This window comes from Apus apus, chromosome 21 (assembly GCF_020740795.1).
Source record: "Apus apus isolate bApuApu2 chromosome 21, bApuApu2.pri.cur, whole genome shotgun sequence".
Lineage (NCBI taxonomy): Eukaryota > Metazoa > Chordata > Aves > Apodiformes > Apodidae > Apus > Apus apus.
The window spans coordinates 3,267,416-3,292,889 of record NC_067302.1 but is presented as its reverse complement, the minus strand read 5'-3'; the positions used below and the strand labels follow the sequence as shown (position 1 = coordinate 3,292,889).

Below are 25,474 nucleotides of genomic sequence, written 5' to 3'. Positions count from 1 at the left end.
CTGCCCCAGGGATCTCCCCCTGCCCCAGGGATGTCCCCCTGCCCCAGGGATCTCCCCCTGCCCCAGGGATTCTCTGGCTGGGATGGGAACCTGCCCCAGGCTGGGGCAAACGGTGACCTCGCTCTGGGGGACAGAGGCCACCACCGTCCTCCAAAAAACCCCACAAGGTTGCTGGGGAGGGGGGACTCAGCAAGGTGCCACCCCCCTCCCTGTCCCCAGGGACCCCCCCCCTCCCCCACTGTCCCCAACCCAGCGCCCCCCAACCCGTACCTGCCACCGGCAGCCCCTGGGTTCTGCCCGGCAGAGCCTCGGCGGGGCTGGGGAGCACCCCGAGACCCGGCATCACCCCCCGCCGACGGGACGAGCCCTTGATGCCCCTTCGGACCCAGAGGAAGGAGCTGGGAGGGGCACTGGGGGCACTGGGGACACTGGGAGGGAGAAGGAGGCAGGAGGTTCGAGGGGGGGGGGCAGGCAGAGCAGCGGAGTCGCCCTGGGGGGGGGGACGGACACACGTCCTGCTTTGTCACAGCGACACGGGGACAGGGTGCTCAGCCCCGGGGGGAATATCCAACACCCCCCCCGGGGGGGTCAGGGCACGTCCCGGGGGCAGGATGGGGTGGGAGGGGGCGATGAGCCCCGAGCTGGGGGGGGCGGGGAACGGGCAGAGTCCCCGTCGGTCCGGCCGCCCCGTCAATCGTTAACGTGCAGGAGGGGGGGGGTCCAAGGTCACTTCGGGACCGATCCAGCCCCTCCCCCCGGGTCCTGGTCCCTCCCAGCCCCCCCCCCCCGAGCCCCAGCAAAGCCTCCTGAGGAGGAAGCCTCCTCAGACGCCCTAAGAAGTTCCCAGTTTTATCCCAGTTTAGACCAGAACAGGACCAGGTCCAGACTGAAATGGTTCCTCTCCGGTCCTGCCCCATCCTGGGGAGCGTTGGCAGAAGCAGCTCCCTCAGAATCTCACATCAAATCCCACTTTTCCCCCCCCCCAAATCTAAGCTAACCCCATTTCCCCAGGACTATTTGTACCCTCCAGGATATTCCCTTGGTCTCCTCCTTTCAAAAAACCCTCCTAATATTTCATATCAGGCCCAGTTTTGGGGTTATCCCTTGTCTTCCCCTTTGGAAACATCACAGGTTTTCCAGACAACAGGAACAAAACCAGCCAGAAATATGCAAAACTACCTCTTTTTCTCTTTCCTCTCTCCAGTTTGGGGTGAAACGAGGCTGTTTCAGGTCCCTGGGCCCCATGAAATGGAAGTGAAGCCATGGAATGAATCCTGGGGGGTGGAACAGAGGGATTGGGAGTGGGATATCCCAGCAGTTCACCTGCTGTGCCTTAAAAGAGGAAAATAATAATAATTAAATACATAACCATCATTAATAAGAATCATTTCAGGTCTCAGGCAGCTAAAAACAAGGGGAAATGGAAATTACCTGGCACTGGTGTGGGGCCATCCCAGTTAAGAGGATGGGGATAGAACCTGCAATTAAATGCATTTATTTTAATTATTAAAAATGAAGGCAGGTCCCAGCACCTCAGTGGTGGGGGGTTTTCAAATCTCATCTTCCTCTTCCTCTCGTGTCTTCCTCAGGTTGTTGCTTGAAGACTCCAAAAGAGGAACAACTTGGGTCTGACCAACACTGCAACTCCTGCCTGGGAGGGCAGAAAAACCCTCCCTCTGGCTTGGATTTGTTACTCACAATTAAGAAATGGGTTCATTTAGGTCTTTAATCCAGTCCAGTTTCTGCCCTTGTTCCCTCCAGGCTTTGCAAACAAGGCAGGTTTTGTGCTCCCTCTGAAAAAAGGGTGAAGACACCAGCAGGAACTGGGATTTTTGAGGCAGACAAAGGCACAAAACCACCAAAGGACAGAAATTCTGCTGGAGAAAACAAGTCAAAATTCCCCAGAAAGCATAAATGGCCACAAAACTCCCTGTGACATCCACCCAAACCCTGCCCTTGGGTCCTTACCTGGTGGGTACTGGGGTTGTTTGGAACAGAAAATGGTCCAAAATGAATTCAAACCCAAACTTGAAGCCCATTTTTCGGGGAGTCAACAGATGGTGGGTGAGTATTTGCCACCCTGGGCAGAGTGGGAAGAGGGTGATGGGAAAACCAGGATCCCCAGGAGGGTTTTCCACCCAAGGTGGGAAGAGCTGGTTCCAGAAGTTTCCCAACTTCAATTTAATAACTGCAATAATTTCAACATTTTCCTTGATAATGATGTGTTAACATTTAAATGTTGTTACTGGCTCAGAAAGAAGATTCATTTGTGGCTCCTTCATTCCCTCTGAAGCTCCAGAAGAAGAAAAACCTGGAGTTTTGATTTCTTGACCTTCAGCAGTTTTCCCAGAGGATTCCTGGGATGCCCAGGGGGTGTCTGGATTTCACCAGGAGCCAGATCATGCCCAACTTACCCAGGAAACAGGAAGGATCACAAGGAGCAAAACAAACCCTGATGTGGTGGGAATAAACCCAGGTTCCATGGCAGGATTGAGGAGACAGGTCACAGCACCTGCTTCAAACTCATGGAATCCCAGACTGGTTTGGGTTGGAAGGACTTTAGAGATCATCTGGTCCCAACCCCCTGCATGGGCAGGGACACCTCCCACCAGCCCAGGCTGCTCCAAGCCCCATCCAACCTGCCCTTCAACACTGCCAGGGATGGGGCAGCCACAGCTTCCCTGGGCAACCTGGGCCAGGCTCTCACCACCCTCACACCCAAGAATTTCCTCCTCATGTCTCACCTCAATCTCCCCTCTGTTAGTTTTAATCCATCCCCCTTGTCCTCTCCCTCCCTGCCCTTGTCCCAAGTCCCTCCCCAGCTTTCCTGGAGCCCCTTCAGGCCCTGGAAGGTGCTCTCAGGTCTCCCTGGAGCCTTCTCCTCTCCAGGCTGAACACCCCAACTCTCCCAGCCTGGCTCCAGAGCAGAGCTGCTCCAGCCCTTGGGTCATCTCTGTGGCCTCCTCTGGCCTCTCTCCAGCAGCTCCATGTCCTTCCTGTGTTGGGTGCTCCAAACCTGGACACAGCTCTCCAGGGGGTCTCCCCAGAGCAGAGCAGAGGGGACAATCCCCTCCCTGGCCCTGCTGCCCACGCTGCTGGGGATGCAGCCCAGGACAGGGGTGATCACGCTGAGCTCAGTCCAGCAACCAAGCCCCAAGGTGGAACATCCTGATGGTGGAGCTGGAAAGGGAGCAGCAGACACCAGTGATGCTCAACAGGATCTCACGTTTATTATTGAGAAGTGATTAATGGTGAAAAGAAAAAGGCAAGGCCCATTCCTCGTTTGGCTTAACAAGAAACAGAAGAAACATATTTTTTCACTACACATTTTACAATATTTCTTCTTTTTTTTTTTTTTGCCTTTTTGTGGTTTTTTTTTTTGTTTTGTCCAAAATTCATTTTCCTGTAAACAAAACAAGTTTTATTTATTTTTTTAACCCACTGTTCTCAGCTTTTTCAAATCAAAGGAATCCAGACTCCATCTGTAAATCCATATAATGCACAAGAACAGAAACGTTTCTGAGGACTCTTAGTACTTGACTTTTTGAGTAACAAAAGGGTCAGAGGGCAAAAAAACCAAATGAACCACCTTTAAGACACAACCTCGTGGACCATTTCTTTTCTTCTTAGGCCAAAATCCTAAATCCCTCGTGGAATTTTTTCCTTTTCCAGGCCAGGAAGAGGGAAGGGGAGGAATAAAAAAAAAACAAAACAGAAAAAACCCAAGAAAAAGTGACTCCACTTTCCATGGTGGGTTTGTTACAACTCGGTGTTTTCCAAGTGCAAATGTCAAAACCAGGGGGAGAAGGAGATGGGGGGGGGAAGGGGGGGAAGCAGCAGGGTTGAAAAATTAGAGGGAGGAGGGAAAAAAAAAGGCAGATGCCACTTAAGGACTTGAAAATCCAAAAAAAAAAAAAAAAACCCAAAACAAAACATAGTAAAAAGACAAAAAAAAAACCCCAAAGTGAATGCTCTGAAATCACAACCAAAGCCAAAAGAAAGGGAAACAGTTTTTACTTCTAACTCTACCTAGAAGGGATTATTTTTTTCTTGTTTTTCTTTTTCTTTTTTTTTTCTTTCTTTTTTTTTTTTTTTTTAAGTCCTATGTCTTGTGAAATTCCAATCCTTTTTGTTTCTTTCCACTGTGAGTTTGGAAGAGTTTGTTTTTCTTAAAGTCAATGAAATTAAGAAGGGGGGGAGGAGGAGGGAGGGGGGGGTGTGGGGGGGAGAAAAACCAAACAACCCAAACCAAGTTCTAATTCTCTCCAGGATGTGTTGTTGGTTGTTTTTGCTCTTTCTTTCTCTCTCTGAAAGATGCTGGGATGCAAATTCTGCTGCAGTCTCTGGGGGAGGAAGGGCCCTTTTTTACTTGACACGGCCTTGGCGTTCCTGCAAGAGAAAGAAGGAGGTGGTAGGCAAGAGAAATTCCCTTCCCATGGGCATTTTCAACACCTGGATCTGCCAAGGAGACCTGTCCCACAGGAGAAAAAAACCTGAGGGGAAGTATTTCCCTTTGCCAAGGAGGTACTGGGATTGTAAAGAGCTGATGGGGTGGTGGACTGGGCTGCCCAGGTGTCCCAGATCACTGTGTTTCCTCTTGCCAAGGGTTGTTGCTGCCTCAGTTCTGCTGCTCTTCATTCTCTCCTTGCTCAGGGCAGTGTCCTTCAGCAGAGCTCTCATGGCCAGGCTGCCCCAGGCTTCAGCTTCCAGCAGCAAAAAGAGGAGCAGGAAAAAGGAAAAGCAAAGAAGGAGCAAAGAAACCAAGACAAAAGCAAAGAATTGGTGGGGGGGAAAAAAAGTGAGGCCAGGTCATGGGTCTGCAGCACCCACAAGATGATAGACTGGCCTGGGTTGGAAGGGACCTTAAAGATCATCCAGTCCCAACCCCCTGCATGGGCAGGGACACCTCCCACCAGCCCAGGTTGCTCCAAGCCCCATCCAACCTGCCCTTCAACACTGCCAGGGATGGGGCAGCCACAGCTTCCCTGGGCAACCTGGGCCAGGCTCTCACCACCCTCACACCCAAGAATTTCCTCCTCATCTCCAACCTCCATCTCCCCTCTGCCAGTTTTAATCCATCCCCCTTGTCCTCTCCCTCCCTGCCCTTGTCCCAAGTCCCTCCCCAGCTTTCCTGGAGCCCCTTCAGGCCCTGGAAGGTGCTCTAAGGTCTCAGCCATGATGAGGCTGGAAACCAACAAAGCTCTGGGCTGGAGAAGCTGTGGGCAGCTTTGGGAGCAGGTCTCAGGATGCTGCAGGGATCAGGGGGATCTGCCCCTGCACTGGGGAGAAGGAAGAGGAACCACAGGCTGGGCCCACAGCACAGCTCTGCTGCTGGAGCAGAACAGCCCACCTCCCCTGGTGTGGCACTGACCTTGTGGCCTCACCTGAGCCTCCAGGTGGGCACCCCATGAGGTTGCAGCTCAAACCCAGGGAGTACAGACATCTGCCCAGGACTGGCACAGCCCACAGCTACCAGAACTACACTGATAACTCTGAAACCTACTGATTACACCTCACACGAAAACCAACCAGTTCACAGGACCCCCAAGGGACTTCCCACCAACTGCTGCTCCCAACCCCTTGGTATTCCACCACCTCTCCTCCAGCACTGAAGGAATTCCCTGTCCAGACAAACACTTGCACCAAGCTGAACAGGCAGCACAGCACCAAACACACCCAGGCACTGAGGGCCACTGCAGCTGCTCCTGTGCTGAGCACCACATGCCACAGTCTGAGCTTTGTTTGGGCTTCACAGAGAAGCTTTGCACAGAAGTGGGTCTAGACTATCCCAAAGGGTTAAGAGATGCTGCCCAACCCACCTTCAAAGTGCCACTTCCAGATCATATGACACCACCTCAAAAATACAACCTGTCAACAGCTGAAGGGCTCTTGGCTGATGCTCCTCCCTGCCTCTTCTCCAAGCACAGGCAGGTCCCTGCAGCCTCATGCATGAAGGGCACTGTGGGCTTTTGGCTCTGGCTTCCAGCTGGGTGGTGGAGAGAGTTCACCACCACCTAAACCAGCCCTGAGAGGTGCCAAGTCCATCCCACCTGAACCACAAAGCTACACCTGCAGTGGGTGCTGGCTGGCAGAGCAAGAGAACGTGGGTTCTCCCCTGTCTGTTAGAGAGAAAGATGCTGTTGGGGCTCTGAAATCACACAGAGTGGTGGGGTTGGAAATAACCTCTGGAGATCATCCAGTCCAACCCTCTGCTAGAGCAGGATCCCCTAGAGCAGATCCCACAGGAACACATCCAGGTGGGTTGGGAATGTCTCCAGGGTTTGGAGACTCCACAACCTCCCTGGGCAGCCTGTTCCACGGCTGTTACCTTCAGAGCCAAGATTTTCCTTATGTTCAGCTTGACCCTCCTGTGCTCCAGTTTGTCCCATTGCCCCTTGTCCTGTCACTGGGCACCACAGAGAAGAGTCCGGCCCATCCTCCTGACACCCCCTGTAGATACTGACCAGCACTGATCAGATCCCCCCTCAGCCTCCTCCTCTCCAGCTGAACAGCCCCAGCTCTCCCAGCCTCTCCTCACAGGCAGATGCTCCAGTCCCTTCATCATCTCAGTGGCCTGTTCTGGACTCTCTCCAGCAGCTCTTTGACCTTCCTGAAGTGGGCAGCCCAGAGCTGGACCCAGTTCTCCAGGGCCCTCACCAGGGCAGAACACAGAGCTGCTTCAGCTCAGGATCCTTCCCTGTAAGGCAGTGTCCCCTAAGGTCAGCACAGCCACAGAGCTGCCTGCTTCCCCCTGCCCCAGCTTTACCAGGTACCCCCCTCAGCAACTCACTGGTAAATCCAGGGAGATCTGATCTCCAAGAAGCTCCAATCCTAAGCCACCAGCACATACAGCCATCTGTTCCTAGACACCTTCCCAGAATCTGAGGCCTTGACTCCAGCTCGATCCAACAGCCCAGGCTCTGGCAGCCCCCCAAGCACCCCAGGGAGGCTCTGGCTCCTTTCCCCCTCACGTGCTGGATGGCAGGGCAAGACTGTCCTCTGGGGAGGGGGATCAGACAAAGACACAAGTTCTCCTCAAGAACAGTTACCCCACAGAAGTGGACTTCATTCTCTTCCCCTAAGGCTGCCCAGATCTGTCACAGGTGCCATTTCAGGCTAAGAAAACACCACAGGAGCAAAACAAAACAACCAGGGTGGAAAACAAAGCCAGTTTTGGACACGGAATCAACCAAGAGCTGCAGGGAAAGCCACAAATGCTAAGGGAGGTGCCAAGTCCTGTTGCTTCTCTGCTGCTTGGCTCCTTAAACAAGGACAGATGGACACGTGACACATTCCTTTGGGAAGAGGCTGTGACTGCCTGAGCTAATGCTCCATCTTCCTGGATGCAGCCATGGGATAAGGTTGAGATGGGATGGGAGGAGGCTGGTGAGAGCCTGGCCCAGGTTGCCCAGAGAAGCTGTGGCTGCCCCATCCCTGGCAGTGTTGAAGGGCAGGTTGGATGGGGCTTGGAGCAACCTGGGCTGGTGGGAGGTGTCCCTGCCCATGCAGGGGGTTGGATCTAGATGATCTTTAAGGTCCCTTCCAACCCAAACCATTCCATGATCCCATGATTTACATCATGTCTCCTCCTGGGAAAGGCTGGTAGCCAGGGTCTGAAGGACTTTTATACCCTTTAATCTACCAGCACAACATCCCATGAACACATCTTGGTCCTTGGGGTGTTCTGGAGTTACAACTGAGCACCCAAATCATGCAAAGCAGCCAACAGATCTAGCAGAACACACAGCAAAGGTCACCAGTGTTGCAAACTTTCCTCCTGGCTCATCCCAGGGGTGGTGCAACCCACAGCCCACCCAGCTATGGGCCAGCCCAGGAGAAGGCAGAACAGCACCTGCATGCACATGCTGGGCTTTGCTCTGGCACACAGCCCTGGAGAACAAAGAGATTCCATCAGGAAGTGGTTTCCTCTCCTTGGCTGCACTTTCACTAGACCTGGGCCATGTCTTACTGATCCAGGTGGGAGGAGTGAGACTGACACCAGCCCAGACACCTTGGCTCAACCTCCTCAACACCCAGAGGGGCAGGAGCAGGACAGCACCAAAACGGCTGAAGGGCAAAGCCATACACAGGTGACCAGAAGGACACAAGAACATGGCTGAGACCAAATGCTGACATTCACAGGTCCCTGCAGGGCTGCTCCTGGGCTGGCAGCACCCAGAGGCACCCAGGGTGCAAGCAGGAGCTCTCTGTAACCATCCCACTTCACCACAGTCCCCAGGGGCTGCAGCAATGTCACCAGCCAGGTCCTGATAACAGCAACTGAAGGAGCTGGCAGAGAAGGCTGAGGAGAAATTATCTAGTCACACTGTGGGGAGCCAACAACAAAAGGCTCAAGAGTTGTTGTGATGATAAAAGGTGATAACACTGTACATTTGTTCAGAAGCTCTTACCTCAATTAACAACCAACAACCAGGGAGGTGGCTGAGTCACCATCCCTGGAGGTGTCTAAAAGCTGTGTAGATATGGTGCTGAGGGACATGGTTTAGCTCTGGACTCAGCAAAGTTGGGTTATGGTTGGACTTGATGATTGTGAAGGTCTTTTCCAACCAGAACAATTCTGTGATCCTGTTCAACCTCCAGACTCCTCTGGTAAAGGTAAGGATATTATTGCCATGAGGCAGATGGAGAAAAAGAAGGCTACAGTGAGAGGAAGGCCTGGAGAAGAACCAAGAGCAGAGGTCCCAGCTATGCAGCTCACCAGCCATGGTTTCCTTGGCCCTGCCTGACCTGGAGCACAGCACAGCAGCCTGAGGACAGCAAGCAGGCCAGGAAGCAGCCCCAGGTTCCAACTGAGAAGGTCCTACAAGCAAAAGGCATCACTCACCCAGCCAGTGACCACAAAGGACCAGCAGGAGACCACTTCATCAGAATCCAGTCTACACTATCCCAGTATCATTCCCCACAGCTCCCAGCAATCAAATCCCAGCCTTAAGACACACACACAGAGCTCTGGCTCAGCAGACACCTCCCTCAGCAGCCCAGCCCAATCCTGACAATCCTCGCAATCCAGGCAAACTCCACAGCAGGATTTCCAGGTGTTTCCCAAGCAAATGTAGAACTTGCCTTAAAAACCAGGAGTCAGGGCAGCCCTGTTGTCTCAGAGGTGCCCAGATCCTTCCCAGCAGGATGAGCTCAGGGCACAGTCACAATCAGCACAAGTGAAGAACACATCACTTTCTAATCAAGCTGCAAGAACAGCCTCGAGTCCTGATTTACAAACCAAACATGAGGTTTTCCTGTTCTTAGCATGAGAAAGTCACCTGAGATAGAGAGAGAAGCTCCACCCTGGTCTGCCTCACCTAAGAAAGGGGATGAAAATTAAGATGTAGGGATCTGGTTATAGTCAGATGCCTTAATCCTACCCCACCACCAAGAACAAGGACAGGAGATGTGCAAATACAAGTGCCTCCTTGTCAGGAAAGACTTCTTAAGGATCAAAATCTAAAGGAGCAAACCCAAATATCCACACAACCCCAAACAGGGTAAACTCACATCACTGGAAAAGCATGAGCCAAGCAGGGGTGCAGCCTAGCTAGTCCCTGCAATCCAGCCTTTGCCCCCCAGAATGCTGAAGGAAGCACTGGAGTGTCCCCTGTCATCCCCCCAGCACCCATGGCTGGGCAGCTGGGAAGTTCTGGTTTCCTCTCCAAACCCAAGCACTCCACAGGGTTGCTACATGCTGGTTACCTCAGCATTTAGTCAGAACGTGTGAAGTCATGGAGGATAAATGAGGATCAGGGAGAGATGCTTCACACCCACACCATGCTTACCACCTGAGAGTACAAACATGATGGTGACCACATACTTCACAGCACTGCATTTCTCCTGAGAACCCCCCTGGAGAGCTGTGTCCAGGTCTGGAGGCCCCAACACAGGAAGGACATGGAGCTGCTGGAGAGTTTAGAGGAGGCCAGAGATGATCAAAGAGCTGGAGCAGCTCTGCTCTGGAGACAGGCTGGGAGAGTTGGGGTGTTCAGCCTGGAGAAGAGAAGGCTCCAGGGAGACCTTAGAGCACCTTCCAGGGCCTGAAGGGGCTCCAGGAAAGCTGGGGAGGGACTTGGGACAAGGGCAGGGAGGGAGAGGACAAGGGGGATGGATGAAAACTGGAAGAGGGAGATTGAGGTGAGACATGAGGAGGAAATTCTTGGGTGTGAGGGTGGTGAGACCCTGGCCCAGGTTGCCCAGGGAAGCTGTGGCTGCCCCATCCCTGGCAGTGTTGAAGGGCAGGTTGGATGGGGCTTGGAGCAACCTGGGCTGGTGGGAGGTGTCCCTGCCCATGCAGGGGGTTGGATCTAGGTGATCCTTGAGATTCTTTCTAACATTAAACAGTCTGGGATTCTATGACCAAGACCATGGCAGCTGAATCAGCTGAACCCCAGAGGAGGCTGCCTCACAACAGCCAAAAGGTCAATGATCATTTCAGCCATTTCATCAAGATTTGCAGATGATGATGGGAAATTCTCTGCAGTCATTTTACAGGAGATGGCATCGAGATGATAAACACCAGAGCTGAGAGAGCAGAGCCTTCCCCATGTGCAGAGAAAACACGTAGGGAAGGAAACTCCAGCAGTGTGGTTTCTTCCTCCCCCCCCCCCAAAGATTCAAAACAAAAGCCAGTTTTAGGTAGGCTCTCTCTAAAGCCTTCTGCAGTGGCATCACATTACAAGAAACAGCTCTGCAGTTACCCACACAAAGGGAAAAAAAATAAAAGCCCAGCATTGTCCCTTTAAGAATAAAAAGTTCTAATGATATGGGACCAGAAATGCAACCTTCATCTCCAAGTGGTTGAAGAACAGCTCCAGAAAACCCAAAGGCTTCATTATTAACTGCTTAAACACACTATTACATGACTTGCACACCATGAAAAAAGCCTCACACTGGGCAGTGAGTCACTAGAAGGAGCCACAATCAACTCTCTATCCCAGCCACCAGCTGGGATAATGCCAATCCTTGTTGAGGGAGACTTGCCCTGGGTAACTCTGCCCCAGCCCAAGCAGGGTGGGCACTGACCTCCCTGACCAAGGGCCAGGGCTCTGCACCACCAAGGAACTGGTTTATTAACTCACAGGGCTGGGAAAAAGCACAATTACTCCCAGGTAGAAACAAGAAGATCCAGGAAAATGAGAGGAATCTAAGAACTGCAGCAAAACTGCTCACAGAGTGCAGATCAAGCAGCTTCCTAAAGGTCTACCTGTCATTTAGGAGGCAGGAGAGGAGAAAGCAGCTTCTTTCAGACAAATTAGTGTTGCAGAACTGCATTTTTGTTAAGAACAAGTGAGGAACACTGTGCATGAAGCTGTTCTTCATGTCCAAGGCTCACATCAATGCATTCCAACAGGTTTCTTGGGATCCTGTTCAGCTTTCAGCAAGGTCTTGTGACCCACTGCACTTCTGCACCAGAGAGAACATCCAGGGAACCAAACAGGACCATGCCCTGGTGCTCTGAACAAAATAGCTGGCAAATACTCATCTTCCAAGGAAAACTACTTCTGGAGAAGCAGTTTTGAATAAAATAACCTGAAATACAAGGCCTGTGTTGGTGGCTGTTGACCTCAGTGTCAGCAAACTACTCAGAACCCCTGGAGAAGTGAACTCCCGGCATCTCACCCTCCCCCTGCTCCTTCCAAACCCCCCCGTGGTGATTCCAGGGAACTGACCAGCCACACACATGCAATTTCAACCCGATTGTTGAAGGAGGAACAATGTGGTTTTGTTTTCAGTCTGAAAAACTTTGATCGAAGTCATGAGTATGTTCCTCATGAATGCAATTAACATATTAGTAAGAAGGATCAGTTCAGGGAGCTGAAATCAACCAGCCAAGGTGAAGATAACCTGGACAGGAGAGGACAAGAAGCCTTGCCCACACCAAGGGGGCCACAACTGAGTTGGGAACAGGTTTAATCAACTTCCCCTGCTCAAGGCCTAACCTGTAAGAGGTGCAAAACCTCCTCATTGCCCAGTGACCAGAATGAGCAGCTCTGAACCCCAACACCAGCCCTCAGGGAACAGTCTCAGACAGTGCACCCCAACAGCTCCTTGAACCAACCTCAACAAGCCCACTTTTAACACTGACCATTATATTTTATTATACTACTGTATTGATATCCCTTTAAAGACTGCCAACATGAGGTTGCCTGGGAGAAGAGCCCAACCCCACTTCCCTTCAGGTGGTTGTAGAGAGTGAGAAGGTCCCCCCCGAGTTTCCTCCAGGCTAAACAACCCCACCCTCTCCTCATCAAGACTTTCCCTCCAGTCCCTTTGCCAGGCTCGTTGTCTCCTCTGGACCTGCTCCAGCTCCTCAAGATCCTTCTTGCAGTGAGGGGCCCAGAACTGCACCCAGGACTGGAGGTGAGGCCTCCCCAGTGCTGAGCACAGGGGAGAATCACATCCCTGCTCCTGCTGGCCACACCATTCCTGATACAAGCCAGGATGCTACTGGCCTTCCAGGCCACCTGGGCACATGGCTGGCTCATGTCCAACCAGTTGTCAACCAGTGCTCCCAGGTCCCTCTCTGCTGGGCTGCTCTCCAGCCACTCTGCCCCAGCCTGAAGCTCTGCTGGGGGTTATTGTGGCCGAAGTGCAGGACTCTGCCTTGTTGAACCTCATCCCACTGGGCCTCAGCCCATCGACCCAGCCAGTCCAGGTCCCCCTGCAGCATCTTCCTACCCTCCAGCAGATCAACACTCCCCCCATCTTGGTGTCATCCACGGATTTATCAAGGATGGACTCAATACCCACATCCAGGTCATCAATAAAGATGCTGAACAGGACTGGGCCCAGTCCTTTTCCAGAAGCAAACAAGGATAAGAGCACCAGCCAGATCTAAGCCTTCCCCTTCTCCTCCAGCTTCTCCTGTCTTTAAACTAAGCTAGAACACAACCAGAAATACATGAGAATGTTGTTAAGGGCTCTGTGGTGCTGGCTGAAAAATACCCTAAGCACAAAGTACCCCAGTGTCAAAGTACTGGAGTAAGTAGGATGGTTTCTGCTTCCTCTGGTACTGGGAAAATAGATGAGCATGGACACAGATGTACTGGATTTAAAAGGCCTGGAAATAAACTGAGGGATGGTGTTCAGTGCTGAACAGCAGAGGGTATTTGCAGCAAGGAAACACAGGACATCAATCAATTAACTTCACTGTGGGCAGGATTTGGAGCAGAAAAAGCAAATAGCTTTGGGTTCAGGGGGTGAAAGGAACTGTGGGAATGGGAGCTGTGTGCCTTTGCTGACAGAAGGAACAGGGGACTTGGCCTGGAGATGGAATATCCAGGGACTGAATCTTGAAGTCAGAAACATTGTCCTGCTGGATATGGGAAAGCCAGAGGAAATGCAGCATCAGCCAGGATTGTAACAGTGGGAGTGTAGTGAGAGGACAAGGGGAGATGGGTTAAAACTGGAAGAGGGGAGATGGAGGTTGGACATGAGGAGGAAATTCTTGGGTGTGAGGGTGGTGAGAGCCTGGCCCAGGTTGGCCAGGGAAGCTGTGGCTGCCCCATCCCTGGCAGTGTTGAAGGGCAGGTTGGATGGGGCTTGGAGCAGCCTGGGCTGGTGGGAGGTGTCCCTGCCCATGCAGGGGGTTGGATCTAGATGATCTTTAAGGTCCCTTCCAACCCAAACCATTCCATGATTCTATGAGAGAGCAGTGCCAGCCTGCCCACAGGAATAAGGTCCAGATTAGGAAGACAAAAAGACCTTTGCAAAACACATCAGAAAGGACTCCTTTGTGACAGCACCTGTGAAACAGCCTGCCCGTTTCAAACAAACCCTTAGTCTTCCCTTAAATCCTATCTCCCCAGGGGGTGGTGCCATTTGCACCACGAATGCTCCTTCACCCAGCAGCTGGTGTCAGCTCAGCCAAAAAAGCAGGAAAGAAAAGCTCCAACCTGCCAAAACACACCTCTCTGGTTGCAGGCTGGCAGAGCTCAGCCTGAAAACACCCCCAACCCAACCAGCCCACCCTGCACAGCTCATCCTGACTCAACACCCACCCCAGGCCCAACACCAAGTGTCTCTCTGCGACTGCAAACCTGACAACTGAGCACTGGAAAGGACAGGACTGGTTTTGATGGGATATCCTTCCTAAAATCCTTGGAACCTGCAAGCAGCCAAGCACCCCAAATGTGGGAGAAAGAACCAAAATAAAAGTCCTCTTTTTAAAGTAAAGATAAATCAGTTCTTGCAAGGGAAGAAGTTGGTGACCTGCTCTACCATAAAAGCAGCTGCTGTGGGTTTCAAGAAGTCCTGAAATGTTTCAGGGAGGATGGACCTGGCTGTCAGCTTTATTCTGGCCCAGAATATCCAAGCCTTTTAAAAGATAGAATGAGTAGAGCAATGCAAGAGACCCAAAAGAAATGGACATGAGTCTCTGAGGACAAGATGGGCACAGGCAGCAGCCAAGGACAAGCAAGTGATCAAGTGATTTCAGTGTTTCCAACACTGAATTGTCTGCTCCCCTTTGCCAGCCAAAGGGAACAGCCTGAACACGAATTAAAACATTTTTCATATCACTTCTTGGAACTATTTTAAGGAATTCAGGAGAAGTGACTAACAGTGAGAAGTCTAAAAGAATATTCAAGAGTTCCCAGACCTTCACAAGAGCTCGTCCATCTGCTTGGGCAGCAAGAAGGAATCAAACTGCAAATCAAAGTTGGAAGCCAAGTGAAACAAATGCAGCTTGCTAGAAGTTTAAAACATGCCAAACCTTGAGATGTTTAAGCTTCAAGGAACAGGAATGCAGAACATTAACATATCACAGCCATCTGAAGGCTGGTGGCAGAGACAAAGAGCTGGTAGCAATGGGATCTCCAGGACACAAAAGCAGCTTGAGAGACTTAGACCTGCAGGCAGGGAGCTGGGACAGCTGCTGCCAGAGCAGGGTTTTAACCTTCCTGTGCCTCAGCTCTGGCTGATCCAGGCGATTCCCTGAAATCACAGAATCCCAGACTGGTTTGTGTTGGAAGGGACCTTAAAGATCATCTAGATCCAACCCCCTGCATGGGCAGGGACACCTCCCACCAGCCCAGGTTGCTCCAAGCCCCATCCAACCTGCCCTTCAACACTGCCAGGGATGGGGCAGCCACAGCTTCCCTGGGCAACCTGGGCCAGGCTCTCACCACCCTCACACCCAAGAATTTCCTCCTCATCTCCAACCTCAATCTCCCCTCTGCCAGTTTTCATCCATCCCCCTTGTCCTCTCCCTCCCTGCCCTTGTCCCAAGTCCCTCCTCAGCTTTCCTGGAGCCCCTTCAGGCACTGGAAGGTGCTCTAAGGTCTCCCTGGAGCCTTCTCTTCTCCAGGCTGAACACCCCAACTCTCTCAGTCTGTCTCCAGAGCAGAGCTGCTCCAACCTTTGGATCATTTCTGTGGCCTCCTCTGGACTCTCTCCAGATTCCTCAAGGCAGACACTGCATGCCTTGGGGTTGGTTTTTTTGCCACCCACAACCCCAGGGTAACCATCAGCATTCACTCCAGAAAAAAAAATAAGCACCCTTCCTTGAGCAAAACCAACTGCTCCTCAATGAAACCGTGAATGGGCAGTTGCAGAAACCTCAACCAACTTCAAGGCTGCCTCAGCCAGCAACCGAGGAGGTCAAACTATTGCTGAAAGAAAGAGCAAGTCACTTCCTCCGTGCGGATGTGACAGCGCAGGAGCCTTGAGCTGCACCAGTGAGTCAATGGCCAAGAGCAAACACCAAGTGGGGAGCTGCAAGGCTCCCAGCATGCATGTGAACTCCAGAGACAAATGACTAAGTTCCCTTTCAAAGAGCAAACATTTCCTAATCAACTCTGAACATCACTCAGGAAGGAGGTGCTGGCACCAACCATCCTTCAGCTGCTGCTTCTGCCCGGCACAGGCTCCGAGCAGGGAGGAGACTTGGAAATGCAACCAAGATGGTTCACAGAATCCCAGAATCTTAGGGGTTGGAAGGGACCTGGAAAGATCACCCAGTCCAACCCCCCTGCCAGAGCAGGATCACCTAGAGCACATCACACAGGAACACATCCAGGTGGGTTTGGAATGTCTCCAGCAAAGGAGACTCCCCAGCCTCCCTGGGCAGCCTGTCCCAGGGCTCTGTTCTGGTTCACAGCTTTAAGGAAACTACTAAGCCACGTTTTTAATTCCTTAATGATTTCCAGACATTAAAACTTGCAAACACAGCAGAAATACCATCAGTCTGTCCACTTTTCCCCCAGCCTTCCCCACTCTGCTGTTCTTCCTGCTGCTCACGACCTGCTTCCACACTCCCAGAACCCTAAGTCACTTCCCCAGTACTGTTCCCCTGCTCCTCTGCATTATCCCACTGTGCCAAGGTCTGTCCCTCTCCCACTGCAAACTGTTGCTCCATGAAGTCCCATCTGGAGATGTCCCACTCCCCGAGACATCCTGCACAGACTAGATTCCCAATTGCATTCAAACCTTTAGTCAGTAAAAGGGAAATCTCCACCTCAGGACAGGCTGGATCCCAAGTGGAACAATTTGAGGATCTGAAGCCATACAAAATATCCAGGTTCTCACAAAAAACAAGTTCACATCTCCACACCTTGCAAGATATCATTCCTCCCTTCCAAGTTTTCTTCAAGCACTCTTAAGTGCTTGGGTATCAGTTCCAAAACATGACCACCCTTGTGTACAGGTGATGTTATTTGTACAGACAAGTCAATATATACATTAAACATTTGAAAACTGCACCCCCTGTCACTGTGAGCAGCTGCAGCTCCTGGTTCAGTTCCTCAACAGTTGGGTGGAAAATTCCCCATTGCTGAAACTAAAGAGATGGTCATAAAACTTGGCAGCCCACCAGAGAGCTGTGCTAATGCTGATTCCTAATTACTGCTTTGATCAAGTACAAGCAAGACCCCCGTGGTGGGCAAGGTCGGCCACAGGTGACTTCAACACAGCTGCACCCCAGGAAGATCCACTGGGTTTTAGGCACAATTTTCAATTAGCAACCCTCCTGTTCATGATGGGAGCAGGTTTCAAAGCCAAGGGTGCAGGTGGGTGGAGAGCCCACCAGCTCCACACACAGCCCAGTTGGCTGCCAGGAGGAACAGCCCGATCTGCTCCACCAGGGAGAGGACAAGTAGTCCCAGGGTGAAATTGCAGCAGGGGAGATGTAGGTTGGGCATTAGACAAAGCTCTAACAGGAAGGGTAATTAAGTGTAGGAATAGATTGCCTGGGGAGGGACAGGAACTGCAGCTCCTGAAGGTTTGACAAGTGGTGGGAAACATCTATCACACTGACCCTGCTGTGGGCAGGGGATGGATTAGTGGCTGTTCAAAGTCCCGGCTCCAGCACCTCCCCATACCCCCCACTGAGCTCCTGCTTCCCACTGTTCCCATCCAGGAGCTGCCAGGAGCACAGAAATCCATTTTGTTTGGAATACAGCACCAGGGAAGGTTGATGAGGGGCAATCAGAGGGCAACCCAGGTGGATAAGGCTCCTCACCCTGCTCTGCTGGGGTGCCAGCACCCAGTTCCACCCCAAACTGGGTCATGGGTTCCATGTCTGAGCACCCAGCTAGCCAAGAGGTAGCCTGATGGCCACTGAGCTTGCTCACAAGCCCACACCTTCAGCCCAGCACAAGGCAGCCCTCCTCCACCTCCTGCCCCACGGGCCTTCACCAACCACAGACAAGACAAATTACCTTTTTAACATTTTCCTCCTCCTCTTGGCGTTTCTCATAGTGTGAGAAGTCATCAAAGATGGAGGTGGTGTGCTTGTAGGTGGCAATGATTTTCAACACCTGCTTAGCCTTTTCCAGAGGCACCTCCTGAGTGTCCCTGGAGTTGGTGACAGGTTTGTTCTCGTTGTTCTCCAGGCGGATGTGCCTCAGCTGGCTGTTGGGAACGTCTTTCACAAAAATCCACCTGACATCAAAACGTCCCTTCCACTTGTCCTGGGACCAGACCCCTGCACACGTGTTGTAGTCCACAGCAGATTTCATTTCTGCCACCCCGCAGAAGTGACCACTCCCATTGACACTGAACAGGAGGTACACGGGCCCCTTCCCGTTCATGGAGCGATAGGCACCATCCAGTCTCTTGTTCCCGTGCTCCGTGCTGCACCAGATGTTGTATTTGATGGAGCGGTGGATATCGTCCTCGGAGTAACTCTTAATAATGAACACCCGCCCGTGCTTGGGGTTCCAGTCAAAATCCTTGGGGTTGTAGTTGTTGATGGATCGGAGTTTCTCCAGGACTGGGTGAGGCTCTGAAGGAGCAGAACTGGAGCTGGCCTGAGATTGTCCCACTCCGTTCCCGTCCGCTCCGTTCTGCCCGAAGCCGTTGCCGCGGTTCCGAGGGGCGACCCAGCGGGTGGGCTGGGCTGGCTGGGGGGGGGTGGGCAGTGGGGTGGGCTGTGGGGGGGGTGGGGGCAGCGCCTGCTGCTGCCCGCTGGGGGCTGAGGCCACGGGGGGGCTGGTGTTGATCTGCTGCCCCACGGGCTGGGGGGACACTTGGGCTGGCTGCTGAGCCAGGTTCTGAGCCAAAGGCTGCGCCGGAGCTTTAGGTACCGGCCCTTTGTTATCCCAAGTTCCAATATCCATGTTGTGTTTGATGGGAGGTGGGGGAAGGCTGGAACTTGCCATGCCGTTCTTGGTCTTCAGCTTGGGTTGCTGCTTGGCTGGTTTGCTGGCAATGTCAGCCCAGGAGGTGGGCTTTGGAGGAGCGATGGTAGCAGGGGGCAAACTGTTGGATGCCACCATGTTACTGGTGATGGACCCGCTGCCCACGGCAGAACCCACCACCTTGGGGACTCCACTGGCAACGTCCGTGCTGCCCAACTTCAGGGCAGCCATCCCTTGGTCGATGGTGTTCATGCCAGGAGCCTTGTTCAGAGGCTCGTTAGTAAAGGCTGATTGCCCATCGATCATGGCACCCCCCAGGGAACTGGGGGCGTAGGCGTAATTGCTGCTGTAGCCAGAACTTTGAGTGGATTGTCCCTGAGAACTGTTATTCCCCCAAGCCGAAAAGTCGATCCCGCTCGGAAAGAAGTTAAAGCCGTGCTGCCCGAGGAATGGAGTGCTGCCAAGAGCCCCTGGCTGCCCAAACATGGCATCTGGGAGAAAATGGGGCTCCCCGTTGCTCAGCTGTCCGTAGGAGGTTAGGTAGGGCATGGGGGGGTCACCCCCCGTGGACCAGGCAGCTTCACCCAAGGAGTAGGAGAATCCGATGGAGGGACTGTAGTAGTTGGGTAAGTAGGAATCAGACATGGCAGTGTATGCATTGTTCTGGGGGAAAGAAAAAACAAACAGAAAACATACCAAAAAACCCCAAAATATAAGCACTGAACAGTTGGAACGAGTTGAACAATCGAGGGAGGAGGGATAAAAGCCACCTTGGACTTCCTGTGCTCCACCCCTCCCTACCTTAGGGTTGGGAAGATAAAACAGGCCCAGCCTTGAAACACCCTTTGTTAAAAGGTGCTCTAAAAACTGTCTGGTTGCCAGGAAGATTAAACACAAAAGGTTGAGCAGGCTCCCCAGGCCCAGCCAGACACCAGCTGTGTTCCTGACCTGAGGCTGGACTTCCCCAGAGCTCCTGCTCAGGCTCTAAAACCAGCACCTTACCTGGTTATCCCAATATTATCTTCCATTTTCTGTGGCAACTACAAAAAAAGGGCTTCTCTTGCCTGGGTCATCAATGTATCCCTCTTAATTTTGCTGTCTGAGGGGGGTTTGGGGGAAAAGAATCAAGAGAGAAGTGGGATTTGGAGGGAAAAAAAGCCCAGTGAAAGGAAAGTGCCAAAATAATCAATGTCCCCACCTTGCCTGAGTCCCTTCTCTCAAACTCATTACCCATGAAAGCAGCTTTATCCTCCACAATTTCAGGTTTCAGAGCTCAAAATACTCCAAGAACCTGCAAGCAAGCACTTCAATTTAAAGCCTCACCCTCCATGTGCTGTGGGCACATACTTCAAAACCACCTGAAAACGGGGTGAAATCAACAGGGTTCCACGAGGAAGCACAGAGAAGAGAGCAGGGATTCAGATTTGGAGAGGGGACAAAAAGCTGCTCCCTCACTTGGTCTGCCTTTGAACACCCAAGTAGCCTTTAGGTCACAAAACCAAAAGGCCTAATTGTCTAATTAGGGAACTCTCAGACATCCCCAAGATTTGTTGATGTGATAAATGTGTCGTTTTGCCTGCAAACCAACTCCCCCTGAGGGGAGAGGCCCAAGTGAGGCTCATGGCCATTGTCACCAGGGTCTGGGACCTTTGTGCAGGCAGCCCCCGTGCTCTGTAGCTTCTCACAGCCCAACCCAAGGCTGAGGGGATGAAAATCAGGCTCAATTCCTGTTTAAAAGCTTGGCTTGCAGCAAGCTTGGCTCCATTTTTTGTTGAATCATGTTCTCACGTGCCAAGCGTGGCTCCCAAAGGACTTTCATGCCACCCTGGGAGCTGGGGAAGCTCTTGAGATGGCTCTGGCACCCTCCAGAAATAGCTGGTTTGACTCTTCACCTTCCACTGAGTCAGAGGAAAGCAACAGGTCTGGGGTTAAGCCAGCCCTGAGAGTATAAGTTACCAGGAATAACTGAACAGCAAGTGTGGAGAGACAAGGCTGGGTTGGTGGGATAAAAAACTAACACCTTTTGGTGGCTCTTCAGGGTGGGAATCAATGAGAACTCAAGACTCTCTCACCAGCATTTCTGTTTGCCCAAAGAAAGCAAAGAACAAAACTAACTCTCACCCAGGGTACAACTTGACTAGTTGGGGAACTGCTAAACCCAAACCAACCAACAGACCTGAAGGCTCCATCTGTCCAACAGATTCACCAACTCATTTGTGAGGCAAATGAAGGGACTTAAAAGATGATTATTCTGAACTTACAAAGTCTCTTCAAAAGAGAATCCCCTCAATTATAAACCAAATACCCTCTCCTAGAAATACCCTCTCCTAGAAATTCAGTTTTAATGGAACAAAAGTGTCAAAACCCCAGCCCTGCAGGTTCCTCCCTCCAAGAGCAGAAAGGACATCCCTGTCAGGTGAAAACCTGTCCCCCTGTCACCTCAAAATGTTTCCTTACATGATGTTCTGGGTCACAGATTTAAGTTGAGCAGCTGCTGCTCAGTGCCTGAGGTCTGGGACAGTGTTGTCACACACAGACACCAAACACAGACCTCTTGTCACCCTTGCACACCCAACTGGCACAACCCTTGATGAGGATGCAAATCAGACCATTAACTCTCTCCAATGACTAAGCCCTTTTGTGCAGTTATTTCCTCAATTTTATTCTTCCTCTTCACCTCAGGCCAGAGCCAGGGTTTAAGCTCATTGTTGCTGCTGAGCTTTTTGTCTTTTCAGCTCTTACAAGATTCCTTACTGTACATCTGGGCTTTCCAATCCACTGCAAACTGGTTTACTGGGCTGAGAAGCTGGTAACAGTGTCACCTGGAAAAGCAGCTACTGAGTGGAGAGCCATGAAGCTCCACAACTGTCACCTCATGCTTGTGTGGAGAGCTCAGAAAGTGGTTTCAGAAGCCACCTGTGCTGCTCAGTGGCTGCACTGAGCTCAGCTTTCAGGGCTGTGTCTGCAACTCCCCTGTCCCATCTTCAGCAATGAGGTGTAGAAATGTCAGGAAGCTGCTCCTTCCCACCAGGAACCCAACAGGTCAGCCCAGCAGAACCTCTCTCCCCTCCAGACTGGACCCTTTCCAGTGCCCAAACACAATGGGAGGTGACAAGGAAACCCAGCAGGGTGAGAAACTGAGGTCAAATCACCCTAAAATTTCACTCCAGGTGGACACAGAGGTTTTTATCTCCCTCCTGTTGACTTTCTAGAGCAATAACTCTGCTCCAGAACATTCCAAACACTTCCTTATTTTTAAGAAGTATTTTTACTCCTGTGGCACAGGCCAAAAAAAACCCCTAAATGTTTATAACTTCTTCACCAAACATGCAAAAAATAGAAGGGCTAAATGTTGGTTCTAACACTGTGGCAACCTTCAATATCCTGAGGGGATTTAAATCCAATTACACTTTGCAGGAAATACACCCACATTCAGAAGGAAGCTGGAAATTGGTGTCAAATTCTGGGACAGAAAGAAAAAAACAACCCACCATTAAATGATTAAATCCTAAGAAATCCTTAAATCCTATTCAAAATTCCAGAAACACCTCAGTCTCACCCCCATGCTGGTCCTTGTAACTTTTCAGGGAGCTGAATGCAGGGAGTTATCTCTGTGGACAGGCTGAATTCTGAAGAATTCAGTTATAAAACAGTTGAGAGGAATATTTAGCTTCATATCTTAAGCCCAAAGTAGAAAAACACTTGTTGAAATTGTGACTGAGAAAGAAACCTGTTGCTGTGTTCTGATAATGACCATGAGTGTGTGAAAAAAATTGAGTGGGAAAAATGATCACAAAAATAAAGGGAAAAGCAGAACAGGTTCTTTTTGCTAATCACAACTGGAGAGGAAAGAGAAGCCAAAGAGATCAAAATTGTTCCAGATGTTTATCTCTAATGCTCCACTTGTACCATCTAACCAGCTGAACTCCATCTGTTACCTGCCACTCTCCTACTGCTCATTAAGAAAACAAAATCAAAACCACTTAAGACTGGTTGTAAACAGAGAGTTAAAGAGGAAAAGGATCAGGAAGTCTTGAGTTTCAGGAGCTGGGCACAAGTTCTCTAGCTTGATTCCTAAGTCCTCAAAACTTCAAGTAAGTTGTGGGAGACTCATCCCTGGCAGTGCTGAAGGGCAGGTTGGATGGGGCTTGGAGCAGCCTGGGCTGGTGGGAGGTGTCCCTGCCCATGCAGGGGGTGGGACTGGATGATCTTTAAGGTCCTTCCAACCCCAAACCATCCCATAATTGTATGAAAAAGTCTTCACAGCCTTTAGCCCATACGTTTTCAGGTGGGGGGGAGGAGGTTGGTTACAAACAGAGAACCCCCAGGACAGACATTTTCAGTTTACTCAGTGGGGAGATCAGAAAGTTGACAGGATCCTCCAAAAGCCCTGAGAGAGTAACTGCCAAGTGTGGGGCAGTTTCACAACCAGTGGTGCAGCTCCTCACACGGTGTAGAGCCAGAAAGCAGTGAGGAAACAAGGTCACAAGAGTAAAACTGAAAGAGCAGAAATGGTAACTTCAAGGCAGTTATGTCGAAAAATAAATAAATAAATAAATGAGCTGAGCACCAACTAGAGGAAGTTCTTACATCCTCAGAAAGTTGCTCAAACCTTTATACACCCCCCACAACCTCACAGCCTTCAGGAAGTGAGGTGTAAGACAGCACAGGACGGTAAGGCAGGGAGCAAAGTGGAGATGGGGAAGCACAAGGATGCCGAATTCCCTCGCTAGGGAGCAGCAGGAAGCTGCCCCGGGGCCTCCTGCCCGTTAGCAGGTACTCACCGGCCGGGCCTGGGGACTCAGGTAGGGTTCAAAGTCATCATCGTTTAACCCATCCTTCTGATGCACGGACCCGTTTTGCACTGGGGAGGAGACGCAGGGTGTTAAGAGAGAACTCTGCAGCTGAACGCTTGGCAAACGTGAAGAGCCTATAAAGGCAGACCTGAGAACAGAGCCCTCGCTCGCTGCTCCGGAACGTGCCCCGCTCGCCCCCCGCGGGGCGGGCAGACCCTTCAGCCCCGCAAACGCTCCTCAACCGCAAACTTTCCCCAGCCACGAGACTTCCCAGCGCTTCGTTTCCCTCCCGCTCGCTCCGCTGCCTCCCCAGCCCGCGCCCACCCAGCCCGTTCCCGACGAGACCCCCCCCCCGCCCCAGCCCCTCCCCGGCGGGGTTTCCCCCCTTCCCCGGCCCTCCCCGTCGCCTCCAGCCTCTCACCTTTGTTGCCTTGGCCCTTGGGTCTCTGGCTCGGCGGCGCGGGAAGAGAGAGGGAGAGCGGTGAGTCAGGGGGAGGGAGCGGGAGCCCGGCCCGAGGGGACAGGCCGCAGCCCGGCGGGGCCGCGGCCCGGGGGGGGGGGTTGAGGCCGCAGCCGCCGCCGTTAGGCCCGAGCTGCGGCCTCGCCCAGCGGGGCCAGGCCCGGCGCCTCCGGGGGAAGCGGGGGGGGGGGGTGGGGAAGGCCGCGGGCGGGCGGCGGGGGGTTCCTACCTGCTCCAGGAGGCTGCTGGCCGACATGGCTCCGCGGCGGGGCTGCGTGCGGGGCGGGCCGGGGCGGGGCGGCGGGAGGCGGCGGCGGCTTTGTCCGGGCGCGGCGGCCTTGGCGGACTCGGGCTGGCCCGCGGCGGCTGCCTGCTCGGGGTGACGCTCTAGCCACCCCCCTCGCCGCTCCTTCCGGCCCGCCTCTATGGCCCAGGCCCGCCGCCTCGCGCCCACACGCGCGCGCCGGGCACAATGGCGGGGAGATGGGGAGGGGGGGGCGCGGTGCATGACGGGCCGGAGGAGGAACGGGGAAAGGTGGGGGGGGGGGGGGGGGGGGGTTGGCGCCCCCGCTCGGCCGGGCGCGGGATTGCAGGCTGGGGGGGGCTCTTAAAGGGCCAGCGCCCCCTCCGCTGAGGTTGGCTTGAGCAGCCCCAAATCTCAGCAGGACATGGGGTGTCCCCGGATTTACGGGGGGGAAGGGGGAGAGGGGGGTGTCCTCAAAAGGACCCCCAACCCCCCCCAGCCAAGGGGCAAGCCAGAGGGGAAGAGAGCGAAGGCTGCTGGATCTGGAGAGGGGTCCTTGATCCCAAACCCATGGATCCGGCTGCCAGAGGCACAGATCCCTGGATCCCCCCCATCTCTTCCCCAACACCTGGTTCTTGCTCCCACCACCACCCGGCTCCCAACTTCACCGACCCTCAAACAAACCATTCCAGCCTCATTCCATTTGTCCTTTTAATGCAAAAAAAATAAAATAAAAAAATAGCCAAACGCCTCTTCCTTCCCTCCCTGCCCCCCCAGGTGTGTTTCCTTTGCTCTGGTTTTGCTTCATATTTCCAGCCAAGCAGCTCCCCCCCCTCTTCCCCCCCAACTTCCCGGCCTTCCCAAACCTCCACAGCACTTCCCATCTTCCATCTTCCCCCCAAAGGCAGAGCCCAAAGGGACCCCAAAGAGCCACCAAAACAAAAAAAAAGAGGGAAGGAGGGAAAAGAGCAGAGCAACGTGCCAGTTCTAATCCTGCCAAGAGATTATAGGAAGAAAGAAGAAACTAAAAAACCCCAATAATACACAAATAAAACCACCAAACAAGTAGCAACAAGCACGGAGCAGCCCCGGCACACGGTGTAAACAGAAGCTGCTCCAGATCCAGAACCTGGATCTCCTGGAAAGCAACAGCACAACATGCTTTGTACACCCCGAGAGCTGAGCAGCCAAGGGGGGAGGTTGTGGTTTTCGAGCTCAAATTGATCCGTTTTGCTGGGTTTTTTTTTCCCCTGCTTTTATGCAAAAAGTTGAAGCGATGTCGGAGTCTCCAAGCCCCGAGGGGGAAAGGGATGAGGGAGAAGTGCAATGGGAAGAGGTGGCATTGGGATAGAGGGACCCTGAGACCAGGGAGAGGAGGTCCCAGGGC

The 25,474-nt window shown here is 52.5% G+C and overlaps 2 protein-coding genes across 2 annotated transcripts in view; both read right to left on the bottom strand.

The window, feature by feature from the left end:
• Positions 1-2,039, bottom strand: part of ASAP3 (ArfGAP with SH3 domain, ankyrin repeat and PH domain 3) — a 14,798-nt gene extending 12,759 nt beyond the window's left edge. Inside the window, 1 exon segment of the mRNA XM_051638283.1 lies at positions 1,969-2,039. Coding sequence (XP_051494243.1) covers positions 1,969-2,039 — 71 coding nt within the window.
• Positions 2,040-3,205: 1,166 nt separating this feature from the next.
• Positions 3,206-24,323, bottom strand: YTHDF2 (YTH N6-methyladenosine RNA binding protein F2). Its single transcript, XM_051637828.1, has 5 exons — positions 24,073-24,323; positions 23,805-23,829; positions 23,372-23,451; positions 17,667-19,250; positions 3,206-4,389 (listed from the first exon to the last, which is right to left on the bottom strand). Exons 1-5 carry the CDS (start codon positions 24,097-24,099, stop codon positions 4,366-4,368), a joined length of 1,740 nt encoding a protein of 579 aa, XP_051493788.1. The 5' UTR covers positions 24,100-24,323; the 3' UTR covers positions 3,206-4,365.
• Positions 24,324-25,474: the final 1,151 nt, after the last annotated feature.